The sequence below is a fragment of the Triticum aestivum genome, chromosome 6B (assembly GCF_018294505.1).
Source record: "Triticum aestivum cultivar Chinese Spring chromosome 6B, IWGSC CS RefSeq v2.1, whole genome shotgun sequence".
Classification (NCBI taxonomy): Eukaryota; Viridiplantae; Streptophyta; class Magnoliopsida; order Poales; family Poaceae; genus Triticum; species Triticum aestivum.
In genome coordinates, this window is record NC_057810.1 from 680,061,127 (window position 1) to 680,070,951 (window position 9,825).

The window sequence follows — 9,825 nt, forward strand, 5'->3', positions numbered from 1 at the left end:
CAGCATTTATTCTGAATTTATTTTAGAATTTCCGGCGATGCGCGTTCAGTGGGAGGAGACGTTCTCGTCAACTACGAAGCGCTTACGTGACTTTGTAAAGTCTCAAGATGATATGCTGGCTCAGTCTCTCGGAGGTGCTCATAGGAGTAGGGGATGAGTGTATGCGCGTTTATATGAGTGCTTGAGTCTGTACTGTGTTAATTTTTTTTAAAAAATATGTTTACACGCATTTAACCACCGCAGCCCGCATTTCCTTTTTCCCCGTCGACATCCACAGTTTGTGTGGACTCAACAAGCACCATTTTTATGTTCTTGACTCGTACCCAAAGTCAATGGTTCAAGGTCGGGATAAAAACCTGTCCGGCCGGCAACCATCGCCCGCAAAAATAAATAAACGAATTCCGAAGCGAAAGCAATCTATAAAGCGCGCAGATGTAAAAGGGACAGCGCCCCGCACCCACGGCACTTCCCAGCCCTGCTCTCCCCTCCCCCTCCCCTCCCCACTCTCTCCCCCAAATCGGAGAGCGGAGGAACCCACAGACCCATCCATCCATCCGGAAAGTCGAGCGAGATGGGCGCCGCGAGCAGCAGCTGCGCCGCCGGCCCGTCGTCTTCGTCGCCGCCGCCGCGTCGCCGGCCGCGGATCGGCCTCGGCGGGTGCTTCGGGGCCGGATCCTCCGCGCGCGACGGCGGGGGCCTCGCCGCCGCCGCCGCCGCGGCCGCCTCCTCCTCGCGCGCCCTCCAGGTAGTCGCTCCTGGCCTTCTAGCGCCGCGCCGTCGCTTGGCTTGAGGTACCGGGGACGGGGAACAAGGTTCGGTCGCCTGGTGTCGAGGGATTTGTCGGTGGTTACTGTTCCTGGGTCGTGGGATTGGGGATGGTGATTCTGGCGGCGTAGCTTTGGTTAGGAGAAGCCATGGACTTGCGTCCGGAGCTTTTAATCACCATTTCCTTCGTACCGCTGCTTGCTCAATCATGATGAGTAGTAGTATGGGCTATGGACGAGGGTTGACTAGCTGAATGAACATTTATGTCCCTTCCTTACACATCCGTGCCATGCAAACATGATTACCTGCCTCTGGATTTACTAGCCTTAGCTATATTTTCAACCCTCATAATGGACATGAGTGGAGAGCTCGCAGAATCTGTCATTCCACACTAATAGTATCGGGTCTCTTGAGTGACAAGCTGAGCTAAATCTGTGAAATTGCAACATTTCTGTATGTTGAAGTGCCAGTGGGGTTTCATGCTTTCAGTGGATAAGGTTGCTCTGTTTTCCTTCTGTTTTGTTATCTATGTTGTTGACTGATGTCAGGAAGGTGTATTGTGCAGGCAGCAACTCGGCAAGCAGAGCGAGCAGCGGCTGGGCTAGATTTCCAGCCTTCCCTGTCTGCTAAGGATCTTCGCCACACCAGCGAGCCAGACCCAAGAGTGCATCCGTCTTCAAGCACCATAAGTCACCGCCTCCGGTTCAACCACCTGGACTGTCACGAGAACAAGGAGCATGCCCTGCGAATTAAAGATGCTGAAACGAGTGGTCTGGCGAGTTCATCAGGAAAGGATGCCGTGATTAGGGGAAATCTCAGTAATGAAGCTGGCAATGATGAGAGAACATCTGGGGAAGGGGTTAGTCCTATGGCACAAGAGCTTGTAGAACCTGCACCTGATAATGTCCATATTGACGCAGTTTTCATTACAGAAGTTAGTGGCTCCTTGTCCCAGTCTGATTTCCACTCCTCGCTGATGACATCTGAAAGGATCATGCCTGGCTTGGAAGACGGCGAGACAGCTCTCCGCAGGACTTCATCCAGAGATGTTTTGTCAAGTGAAAGATCAGATGTTTCTCAATCCAGCTTGACATCTGTGTTGCCTGCTACTTCAAGCGCATCATCCATCGTTGGTGAATCAATTCCAGATGCAACTGCTAGCAGAGAAGATGTTCCAACCATATTCAGTGTGTCTCATGGTCAGATTGGTGGCAGTACAGTGCATGAAGACATGGTTAGCATTTTCTCAAATGATGGCCCAGAACACCCCCGAGATTCCAGCAATGGTGAAACAAGAAGAAATCATAGAAGAGTCCTATGGGATTCATTTTCAAGACGTGGTTCTAGAGGTTATCTAGATTCAGACACTGATGATCTGGGATTTTACAGTAGATGGCTAGACCTTGGTGATGATCTTTTTGGTGATGAGGTTGAGGAGGCACGATACTTTCATCGTAGACGCCATGGTTCAATCAGAGTAAACCAGTATTCAAGATCTCGGGTAATTGCTCTGGCCTATGACAGCTATGCCTACTCTTTCATATGTTGCGATTCCATATTTAGGAAATGTTATTGGTGTCACCATGTCCAGATTAAGTTAATTGTTGATGTTGGTTTGCACCATTATCTGAAGATTCTGAACAAAAACATGTACCTTTAATCATCATATATTTTTGTCTCTATTTGCTTTCAGCATATTCAGAATTCCGTGAACTGAACCTACTTTATGTGCTGCATATGCTGTTTCATTTCTGCACTTCTTTTATGCTTATGCTAGATATTATTGTTTTCTACTCCTTCATCATTTGCTGCTTGATCCCATGCACAATGTGTCCTGAAGATGGTGCTATTGTTTTGTTACAGATTAGGGAGCACCGTCGTGCTATTTTTGATAGTGGGAACGGACAAAGTACTGCTGCTTGTCCTTTGGGGATCCACCAAATTGGCAGATGCACCTGTGATGCATTCTTGGTCGCTGAAGAATCTAGTGCTCGCGCAAGTATATCAAGAATTGTCATGTTAACGGAGGCATTATTTGAGGTTTGCTCTTTTCCTTCATTTTTTAAATATGTTTATTTCAAGTGTTGAGAACTATTTAGCATTCAGTATGTTGAATTTGTGTTCCTCAGGTTTGATTCATTGGATTGTCATCATCATTCTAGTTGTGTTTAGAAGAACTAAGAGACACAACTGCATATATGTTATATATATAGTACGAAGAATTTTGACAATACTGCTCTGCTGCTTTACTTCTGAATTTTGGAAAATGTATGTGATTGCCATGTGCAGCTGTTACTCCAGTTACAGACTTCAGTACAGCAACTTGATAATTTTACTCAGATTCATATTGAAATTTGAAGTCACTGCATTAGACGGGAACTTCAACTATTTCCTCTTTTGCCTAAAGGTCGCGTCAACCTGCTTGAATTAGTAAATCACCAGACAACAACAAAATAAAATTGGCCGCGTAAGTTGCAGAACGAAGTCAGTATTCCAGGGATTGTTTTGTGGCTATGTCTGTATGATGGTTAATTAATTTATGGGGCCAAAGCACCACCAGAAAATTAGAAATGGGAAGTTTGATAGTTCACTTTATAGAGGGATGTAAATTGTAATTAACGTTAATTTGCACCCATTGACTGAACTAGGAGTGGAATGTTTAAAGGATGATTACTTCAATTTCACTGATCCTTTGCTGTTTTTGTGTGAGATTTCTTTCCTAGTTACTTAGTATGCTTATGTGCACAAATTTTTTCCAGGTATTGGATGAGATTCACCGGCAACCCTCATCACTTTCACTTTCCATGGCCTCTGCTCAAGCTCCAGAGGCTGTGGTTAATTCATTACCATGTAAGAGCTACAAAAAGCTTGAGACAGCCCAATGCAGTGCTGATATGGAACAGTGAGCTTCTTGTCATTTTAATCTATCTAATTTTCCTAAGGAAGCAGTTTTACTAATTCTGATATTGGTATGTTTCTGATAATTGCTTCAAATAAACCTCCCAACGGTTTTATCTTACACCTATTATAATCCAGCCAGAAACCATATTATGAGACACTGAATAATAATCTATACAATTTTAATTGCTAACTATAGGCATTGTTGACATCTTAGAGAGCTACGAAGGAAGCATGTTTTGGTTAATACTGTCTTCCATGACATAATATCTATCACAATGAGCTAGGTGTTAAAATCACCATGTCAAGTTGAATTTACTAGACACAGTTTGCACTTTGCGGACTTTGCATGTTTTGCTGCTAGCGCCTGGATACAGGGGATAACAGTGTTGTGATAACTGATGAGTATAAGTTTGTGTGCAGCATCTAGAGACCCTGAATCGTGTGGATGATCGCCGTTTGACACCCTTCTTCTTTTGGTCTTCACAAATCTGTTATGTCTAGCACCCACGAGTTGAGAATGATTATATTGTACATGTCAGATATTGAATTTATTGTGCACTTGAAGCTCGATTTTGTGAGGCCTGGATTCTCTAGCTAAAAATAAGGACATCTCTCCATAAAGCTATCATAAGTCCCATGTCAGAAATCTTGAAATATAGTTTGGAATTGCAAGTTAACGCTTGGATCTCTTCTTTTTCCTGGTTGATTCTTTTCATTCAGAGTGGTCCTGGGAGATGCTGAAATGTTAACACTGTGCTTGTCACTTTCTTCAGGTGCCATATCTGCTTAACTGAATATGAGGATGGAGATCAGATAAGAAGTCTCCCATGCAAACATGAGTTTCACCTGCAGTGTGTCGACAAGTGGCTTAAAGAAATACACAGGTAAGAAAAAAAAAGGCCCCTCCTGTTGCAAAAAGACAATTTTACATCACCGATAATGCGGGCCTGTTTAGCTAGCTATCTCCTGCTAAGGTTTTGTCGATGCAATGCTGCAGGGTGTGCCCGTTGTGTCGTGGGGACGTCTGCGAAGGTGTTGCCTCTTGAAGACCTTGGGCACCGGCTCACCCCCTCAAGGCGCCTCTTGAAGATGGTAGGGCCGGCACATCTCTTGCAGCCATGGACGAAGCTGTTTGGTTGGTCTGGAGAGGGCTGGTTACCCATTGCTGAAGCATGCGATTTCATGCATTGATTCGACATGTCAAGTTCCCAGAATATAACAATGACCTGTACATATCTTTTGTAGCCTTATCCCATGTATGACATCATGTACATATGTGCGAAAATTTGATCCGATTCCACCATATTCGAGATCTATATGTATCCCCCATGTGACAATGATGAATCCAAGTCAATCTCTCCATCAGGAGGAGACATATTTTTAATGTAGTATGAATTGTGCCTTCACTACATTATAGCCACATCGAATGGTGATAAATTCGCATGGTCCTGAAACTCATAGAGTGCTCATGTTAGTCTGAATCTGCATTTGCATTGTCCTGAAACTCATGCAGAGTGCCAATGTCAAAATTGGAATCTGTAGAATTTTAAGTTTGAATTTGAATTGGTAGGGGCCGCGCGAACGCGTACCCCCTCTACCATAAATTATGACGTCCACTCTCCCAACAAGGGGAGATGGTAGGCCAACGCACTCGCTAAGTGCAATGCGAGCCAATGATCTAGGCCACGGCCCTTCTTGATCAGCCGTCGACCCCGTCCAGGTAAGTAAGTTTCAACATTGCCGCGTGGGCTGCATATGTAGCCGCCCCTCCAGGCCCAAGGCTACTCGGTTGCCGATGTGGTACTAAACTACCGCGGGCTCTAGGTTGTTCGTTCAGAACATAGTGGATACTAGGGATCAAGTCCTAACAAAACTAACTCGATTACCTGATGAATCTCATCCAACTCCTCACTGACCAACGAGCCTATGAAGGAATTACTCACTTTCGGTGGGGAGCATCATGGAATTGGCAATGGAGAAGGGTTGGTGATGACGAAGACCGAAGATCCCCCTCTCCGGAACCCCAAACGGGCTCCAGATCTGGTCTCCCGCGTGAATCGTGATAATTCTTTCTCCCTGATTCTTCCTCCAAATTTAGGTATTTAAGGAGTTAGAGTCAGGGTCTGTGGGGCCACCAGGTGGGCACAACCCTCCTGGGCGCGCCTGGAGAGGGGGGGGGGGGCGCCCTGATGGGTTGTGCTCACCGACAGCCCCTCCTCCAGTGGTTGTTCGCTCCAGTATTTTTCTTTTATTGTAAAAATAAATCTCAAAAAGTTTCGTTCCATTCCAAGAACTTCTATTTCTGCACAAAAAACAACACCATGATAGTTTTGCTGAAAACAGCGGCAGTCCGGGTTAGTTTCATTCAAATCATGCAAATTAGAGTCCAAAACAAGAGCAAAAGTGTTAGGAAAAGTAGATACGACGGAGATGTATCAGTGGTGGGCCCCATGGTCTCCCCTCTGGTGCTTCCTTGGCTCCCAAGTTGTCTTATGGTCCAAAAAAAATCAAAAAGTTTTGCTGCGTTTGGACTCCGTTTGGTAATGGGTATTTTGCGAAGTAAAACAAGCAAAAAACAACAACTGGCACTTGGCACTATGTTAATAGTTAGTCCAAAAAAATGATATAGAATTGCTATAAAATGAATATAAAACATCTAACAATGATAATATAACAACATGGAACAATAAAAAAATTATAGATACGTTGGACTTGTATCACCAGCCGCGGCAAACGGATCTGGGCAGGGAGAAGCCCAGATCCGCCGCCACCGGTGACCACGGCCGGCCGCCACGCTGCCCTCGCAGCCGTGGTGGCGTAGCCCCGCCAAGATCACCTGGGGCCGCCGCCCCAACATCCAGATTCCGCGCACCAGATCCGTCGTCGCCTCGCGCAGCAGCAGCCCCTGGACGCCGCTGACGGAGCCCAGCCTCTGCAGCAGCCACAACGCGCCATCGCATCACCTAGCCCGACTGGTTCAAGCCGTCCCGCCGTAGCCGCCACGGATCCACCGAGATGCCATCCCGCTAGACCTGTCACGCCAGATCTGCGTGCTCGCCTCTCAAGGAGATGCCTGCCGCCACCCCCTGGAGCCTGTCCGGGCTTCGCCGGGGGGTCTTTAGGTGGCGGCGAGGTGAGGGGGAGGACGAGGGTGTGAACTGTGAAGGTGTCGGTGCCGGTGGAGTTACCCCGTGTTGCCTCAGAGGGGCGAAGCGGGTGTGGGAAGGTGCATTGGATTGAAAAGCACATCACACCGTCTTCCAACATGATTGTGACTACTGGTTGGGGCGCACCCCCTACCTGGTGCGCCACTTGAGAGGAAGTTGGGGGGTTGCTAGGTGGGATGCACTCCTTTCACTTTTCTATTTGTACTATGTATCGTTATTGCCTGTACTATGTAATGTTACTGCCTGAGTAGTCCCAGGGTAGGACACGTTCAACTAGCAGTTGTTTTTTTTCCTGCTTCCCGACATGTGTAGGATAACTTACAAACTGAACTCATTAGTACACTACATTTGTGTGAGCAGGTTATGAACAACACATTAAGTGTAAGATCTGATTAAAGAACTACATGCAATCCAGATCACACTTCATTCAGAAAGTCATATGGAGATGCTGTTGGGGATGCCCTTGGCGGTGATCCCGGCGGCCATGCCCTTGTCGTCCGACGTGTTGGGGTACAACAGTGTGTAGGGGAAGTTGGCCAGGCCGATCCGGTTCTTGAGCAAGGGGTCGCAGTTCCTGCCCACCACCTCGCTCTCAATCCGCACCAGCTTCTCGCCGAACCGGCCGAACGCCCGCACCACCTCCGCGTCGGACGTCCACGCCGGCGTGTCCCGCTGCCCGAGGTATATCTCGTCGGACGAGTGCTTGGACAGGATCTCCAGCAGCGAGATGCCCAGCAGAGTCTACAGTTGGCTGGTGATGGTGCGGATGAAGAAGCGCTCCGGCTTGCGCTCCAGCTACGCGTACTCCTCCGACCCCGGCTCCGGCATGGCCTGACGGCTCACCGTCGGCCGGTTCGGGACGTAGCCCGCGTACGAGTACTGCCCGAAGTTGACGGCGGCGTGGAGCGCCGACGCGATCCACACGATGGTGGTGCAGGCCTTGGTGAGCTCTGCCACGGTCTGCATCGCCGGCCACCAAGCGGCGTCCTTGAGGTCGCCGTGCCCGACCTCGCGCACCTCCTTCCACCACGCCTGCAGCTCCTCGTCGCCCTAGACGGCCTCGTCGTCCTTGTAGTAGATGGCGCAGTAGTCTGTGACCCACTCCTCGATGGCCTGCCAGATGGCCAGGCCGTCCGTGGCGTAGGGTAACCGGATCCGGCTATGCGCCATACTTCAGTGCCGCCCACTTTAAATATAGATCCACCGCCCTGGTGGCGGGGAACGAGGCAAAAGAAGTTTCTCCATAGTTCGAAGTGAGCCTTGCAGTCTAAATATAATTCGCAAAGGGCGACAAAACCAGAAATGTGCAGAATGGAACCTGGTGTGAGGTTGTGCAGCTGGATCCCATAATATCACGGTAGATCCCTGAGGAAAGGGTGGATCGGGAATCCTACGCCCCTCAGAAGGAACGAGATGAAGCATACCCTTTCCCCTTGGCCGGGGTTGGGGAAATTCTCCACCAATGCACCATCACCCATAGAAGTTAATCCCGCCCGTACGGAGACTAGATCCGCGGGAGGAAGATATCCTTGCGTCTGGAGACGATTGAGCTGAAGGTGGGATACAGAGTAACTTTGCCATTCCCCTTCTTGAGGGCCATGAGGACGCCAGGAGGAACCAGGGGCACTAGCCATGGTTTGAGTTTTTTTTGTGGTTTGCTCTGTGGTTCTTGGGGTGATGTAGGATGGCGTTTGGGGATCTAGCATAGTTATTTAAGCGTCGTCCATGCCTATTAAAAGGGTTAAAATATAAAGGTAACGGACCATTCGCATTCGCTCAGACGCGTGGAAATCGAGGCGACGACTGGAAGGTGTCATAAGGACTGGACACAGAAATCGATGTCGGGCTATCATCCATCCGGATTATGTTGAAGAACCCGCCTTGCAAAGCCGAAGACTCAAGTCCGCATACTCTATCGGAAGTCCTGGATTTAGGAGTCCCCAAGTGTCTGGCCCAGGAGTACAGGTCGGGCTAAGTAGGCTGTGAAGATCGAGCAAGAGATCATCCACATATAATATTAGAAATGCTAGAGAGCTCCCACTCACTTTCTTGTAAATACAAGTTTCTCCAAAAGTCTGTATAAAACCATATGCTTTGATCACATTATCAAAGCGTATATTCCAACTCCGAGAGGTTTGCAGCAGTCCATAAATGGATCACTGGAGCTTACACACTTTGTTAGCACCTTTTGGATCGACAAAACCTTTTGGTGCGGACAGTACTCTGGATGACCTACGGGGTTCGGTAGTAACTTGATCTGAAGTTTCATGATCATCATCATTAGCTTCCTCACTAATTGGTGTAGGAATCACTAGAACTGATTTCTATGATGAACTACTTTCCAATTTGAGAGAAGGTACAATTACCTCATCAAGTTCTACTTTCCTCCCACTCACTTCTTTCGAGAGAAACTCCTTCTTTAGAAAGGATCCATTCTTAGCAACGAATATCTTGCCTTCGGATCTGTGATAGAAGTTGTACCCAACAGCTTCCTTTAGGTATCCTATGAAGACGCACTTCTCCGATTTGGGTTCGAGCTTATCAGGTTGAAGCTTTTTCACATAAGCATCGCAGCCCCAAACTTTAAGAAACGACAACTTGGGTTTCTTGCCAAACCATAATTCATATGGTGTCGTCTCAACAGATTTCGATGGTGCCCTATTTAACGTGAATGCGGCCGTCTCTAAAGCATAACACCAAAACGATAGCGGTAAATCAGTAAGAGACATCATAGATCGCACTATATCCAATAAAGTACAGTTACGATGTTCGTACACACTATTACGCTGTGGTATTTCAGGTGGCGTGAGTTGTGAAACTATTCCACATTGTTTCAAATGAAGACCAAACTCGAAACTCAAATATTCGCCTCCACGATTAGACCGTAGAAACTTTATTTTCTTGTTACGATGATTTTCTACTTCACTCTGAAATTCTTTGAACTTTTCAAACGTTTCAGACTTATGTTTCATTAAGTAGATATACCCATATC

The 9,825-nt window shown here is 47.5% G+C and overlaps 1 protein-coding gene and 1 non-coding gene across 5 annotated transcripts; one reads left to right on the top strand and one right to left on the bottom strand.

Moving 5' to 3' along the window:
- The first annotated feature begins 448 nt into the window (after positions 1–448).
- On the top strand, positions 449–5,086 carry LOC123139186 (uncharacterized). 4 transcript variants are annotated; one of them, XR_006469481.1, is made up of 7 exons: positions 449–745; positions 1,331–2,266; positions 2,629–2,805; positions 3,525–3,615; positions 4,087–4,156; positions 4,440–4,550; positions 4,664–5,086. XR_006469481.1 is itself a non-coding variant. In XM_044558992.1 (6 exons), exons 1-6 carry the CDS (start codon positions 572–574, stop codon positions 4,710–4,712), a joined length of 1,590 nt encoding a protein of 529 aa, XP_044414927.1. In that variant the 5' UTR covers positions 450–571; the 3' UTR covers positions 4,713–5,086. The 4 variants fall into 4 exon arrangements, 2 of the variants coding, with proteins under 2 accessions (XP_044414928.1, XP_044414927.1); XR_006469482.1 differs by lacking the exon at positions 4,087–4,156; XM_044558992.1 differs by lacking the exon at positions 4,087–4,156 and having other exon boundaries at positions 450–745; positions 3,525–3,667.
- A 146-nt stretch (positions 5,087–5,232) lies between these two features.
- On the bottom strand, positions 5,233–5,394 carry LOC123140191 (U1 spliceosomal RNA). Its single transcript, XR_006469844.1, has one exon. It is a non-coding gene; the product is annotated as a U1 spliceosomal RNA (small nuclear RNA).
- Between the last annotated feature and the right edge of the window lie 4,431 nt (positions 5,395–9,825).

Coding starts and splice junctions, on each gene's coding strand:
- LOC123139186 (XM_044558992.1), top strand. CDS start 572: ATGGGCGCCGCGAGCAGCAGCTGCGCCGCCGGCCCGTCGTCTTCGTCG. Junction 2,267..2,628: donor ACCAGTATTCAAGATCTCGG/GTAATTGCTCTG, acceptor GTTTTGTTACAG/ATTAGGGAGCACCGTCGTGC. Junction 4,551..4,663: donor TGGCTTAAAGAAATACACAG/GTAAGAAAAAAA, acceptor GCAATGCTGCAG/GGTGTGCCCGTTGTGTCGTG.